This window comes from Malus domestica, chromosome 10 (assembly GCF_042453785.1).
Source record: "Malus domestica chromosome 10, GDT2T_hap1".
NCBI classification, from domain to species: domain Eukaryota; kingdom Viridiplantae; phylum Streptophyta; class Magnoliopsida; order Rosales; family Rosaceae; genus Malus; species Malus domestica.
In genome coordinates this window covers 27,082,902-27,086,741 of record NC_091670.1, presented here as the reverse complement: position 1 = coordinate 27,086,741, position 3,840 = coordinate 27,082,902, and the positions used below count along the sequence as shown (strand labels likewise).

General features: G+C 43.2%; 1 protein-coding gene across 1 annotated transcript; it reads right to left on the bottom strand.

Moving 5' to 3' along the window:
• Window positions 1–855: 855 nt before the first annotated feature.
• On the bottom strand, window positions 856–3,622 carry LOC139188648 (uncharacterized). The gene is made up of 5 exons (XM_070806290.1): window positions 3,267–3,622; window positions 2,140–2,869; window positions 1,886–2,022; window positions 1,271–1,652; window positions 856–999 (listed from the first exon to the last, which is right to left on the bottom strand). The coding sequence occupies exons 1-5, from the start codon at window positions 3,620–3,622 to the stop codon at window positions 856–858; spliced, it is 1,749 nt and encodes a 582-aa protein (XP_070662391.1).
• Window positions 3,623–3,840: the final 218 nt, after the last annotated feature.

Below are 3,840 nucleotides of genomic sequence, written 5' to 3'. Positions count from 1 at the left end.
AGAATATGATGAAGGGAGAAATTTTAAAGATATAAAATAAGAGTATGAAAAAAATGAGGCATAATTCAAAGTGAGCTAGGTTCAAGGTACACACCTTGTCGCTTTCCTACTTTGCTATGAGATTTGCTTTTTTGACAGCATAAGTTTTGTTGATTGGCATCCCTCACCACCATTGTTAGGTTTGATAATCCATTACCAATTCGTTGGGGAAAATATGCATATGATTATCCATAGCTTAACTACAAACAGTTTTACGACCTATGGGATTGTATGATACTTACTCAAATTTCAAACATGTTTTATCTTTCTCCCCAAGCGGCTCGAATTCTGGCTCCGAATGCACAAAATACATACCAATAATCTGTTTCAGGGTTTGCTATGAGATTTACTTTTTTGACAGCATAAGTTTTGTTGATTGGCATCCCACACCACCATTGGTAGGTTTGATTATCCATTACCAATTCGTTGGGGAAAATATGCATATGATCCATAGCTTAACTACAAACCAGTGTTACGACCTATGGGATTGTATGATACTCACATTTCAAACATGTTTTATCTTTCTCCCCAATAGCGGCTCGAATTCTGGCCCCGAATGCACAAAATATATACCAATAATCTGTATCAGGGTACTCATACTTCACATCCTCCCCTTAAGCAATGATTCTTACCCATATCTCAAACATGTCCATCCTAAGCTATGAGGCGTCCTCCGCAAGCAGTCTTCATATGCCCAGCAATAACGGTAATCTTCAGCCTCTTTTAACTTCGTCTGGTGGATTCCTTGAGGTACTCCTTCAACTTCTTAAGCTCTTTTTTCCTCTCACCCTCTTAGCCTTCAACTCAGACAAGGTATCAACGATCCTGAAAGGCAGATTGAAGGTCCTTTTGGCACTCATGAGCGGTTTCATCCTTAGCCTTCTTCAAGGCTATCTTGTCTAGAACTGTTTGGTTAAGGGCCCATTCGATCTGGGCAGCACGCTCCGTATGCAGTGACTCCTGTTAATAATACGAAAAAGACAAACAAAGAGGTCTAGAGGGAGAGCAGGCAGAGATATCACCTTAGACATTTACCTTCTGATCAAAAAAGACATTTACCTAATTGTATTACTGTAGAATTTCTTAATGAAACAGTACAATCTTATTTCTTATATCACCTTAAGACATTTACCTCGTTGCACTCCTAACAATACCAACTCTAACAACACAACCTTTTTTTTTTTTTTTCTTCCAAAGATAGAATATATTAAATACGAATGAGAATGTTTACATCTTTAGCGAGAATATTAAATAAGAACTCCGGGCCAATACAGTCCCAGACAAAATTACTACCCTCAATAAAAGCATACTTAGCCACCGAGTGAGCAGCACAATTTCTCTCCCTAGGCACATAGGAAAACATCACCGACGTCATCCTGCGAGCTAGAATCTCAATATCACCAAGTATGCACTCAAGGTTGCAGTCCCAATTTGCTTCCTTCCTAATCATTTGGATTATCATCTTAGCATCAGACTCGACTACCACGTTCGCGAATCCATTCTCAATACAAGCGAATAAAGCTTCCCGGATTGCACACGCTTTAGTAGTGGCAGCAGAGTGACAGAAGCTCACCCCCGAGTCGCCGGCTGCTTGAAGTAACCCGGCAAAATCCCTGCAAACCCAGCCCACACCTACCCGAAGGCTAGTTTTGCACCAAGCCGCATCAGTGTTGACTTTAATGGTCCCAAACTCCGGCTTCCTCCAAGAAGATTCCTTCTAACTTACAACCCTCACAGGCAGATCATCCACAAGGCGATTATCCGAGGCGGACCAGTCCAAGGCATCTCTGTACTCAGAAATGCTTTTCTTCCACACCTCTAGGATTTCAATGGGGCTCCGATATACTCCATTAAAAACAATATCATTTCTATTTTTCCAAAGTTGCCACAGGCCATAGGCAACCTCCTACGATATCTCGTCCGCAGGGCCGCACTTCTTGACCTGCTTACAAAGATTCCCCCAACTTTCTCGAAAATCTTTACCTGCCAGACCGTGGGAGTTAAGATGGAGTGGAGAGCAAAACCAGAACTGATGGCTTAAGGCATAGTGGAAGAATAAATGATTTTCTGATTCTCCACCATACCATAGACCCTGCATACGTTATCGACCCTCATGTGGTGCCTTTTCAGATTACGTTTTACAGCCAGAGCATGGTTGTAGCACCGCCATATGAAGAGCTTGATTTTGTTTGGAACGTTTAACTTCCAAATCTGCATCCACTCTTGAGGATTCTTAGTATTATCACTGGGCATTCCTCTTCCCTTTTTCCCCAGGGCCCCGTTATCCATTAGATTCACCGCCACTCCATACCCGGACTTGACCGAGTATTCCCTATTAGTATTATAGTGCCACACCAGTCGGTCATCGCATCCCATCCTACTCAAAGGTATCCCCATGATTGTAGCAACATCCTCCTTGTAAAAACCCGATGAGACCAGATCCACATTCCATTCTTTCAGAAACGGATCAATTAAATCGCACACCAAAGTGCTTTGCAAACCAACCCGCGGCCTAACTTTAAATGTAGATGGTTTAGGGAACCAAGGATCATCCCTGATATTTATACCAGCCCCGTCCCCCACCCGCCACATTAGCCCTTGCATTAGCACCTGGCGGGCTTCAAATATGCCTTTCCATCCCCAAGATGAGCACTTACCCTTACTTGCAGCCATAAAAGAGCCACCTGGATAGTATTTATCCCTGAGGACCGTTGCAAGGAGAGACATCGGCTTTTGGGCCAGCCGCCAACCAATCTTAGCCAGAAAAGCCAGATTGAAACATTGTATGTCTCTGAAACCGAGGCCTCCAACATTCTTCTTCTTCGTTAGCCTATCCCAGGATATCCAGTTGACACTCTTCCTTTGATCACTACCCCTCCATCAATAATTATGGATGCCTTTCTCCATGTCCCTACAGACCCCAATGGGTAGCTTAAAGCAGCTCATAGCGTAGTTTGGCATAGCCATGGCCACCGCCTTAACTAAGACTTCCTTTCCTGCTTGGGATAGAAATTGCTCAGCCCATCCCATCATCCAGGTCTCAATTCTGTTTCTAACCTCTTCAAAAACAGCTTTTTTTGATAACCCAAAATCAGCAAGCAACCCTAGGTACTTACCAAACCCATCTTTACATTGAATTCCTAGAATTCCCACTATTTTTTTTTTTTAAGCGAGACTTGGTTTTGGACCCAAAGACCACAGAGCATTTATCTAGATTAACCACTTGCCCGGATACACATGCATAGATCTTCAGCACTTCAACAATGCAGAGCGCCTTCTCCTCCGATGCGATGCCGAACAATACTGAGTCATCTGCAAAGAACAGGTGCGTCACTGGGATCCCGTTAGACTTTATCCTGAACTCGTGGAGGGCACCACTTTCCAACTCCTTTCCGATTAACATGGATAGGCCTTCAGTGCAAATAAGAAATAAATAGGGAGATAAGGGATCTCCTTGTCTCAAACCCCTCTCCGGCGTAAAATACCCAGTCGGGTTCCCGTTCACTAGAATGCTGAAGGAAGTAGTGGAGATGCATTCCTTGATCCACCCATAGAACGTTGACTCAAACCCCAGCTTTTTCATCATAGATAGGAGGAAGCCTTATTCCACCCAGTTATACGCCTTGGCCATGTCCAACTTGATAGCCATGCCCTCTTGGTCCTCATTTTTTTTATGTGTCAGCGAATGCAGAATTTCGTGCACCATAAGAATGTTATCCTGGATATGTTTTCCAGCAACAAGGGCAGATTGATTATCACTAATAACCATAAGCATCACCTTCTTCAATCTATTAGCTAGGA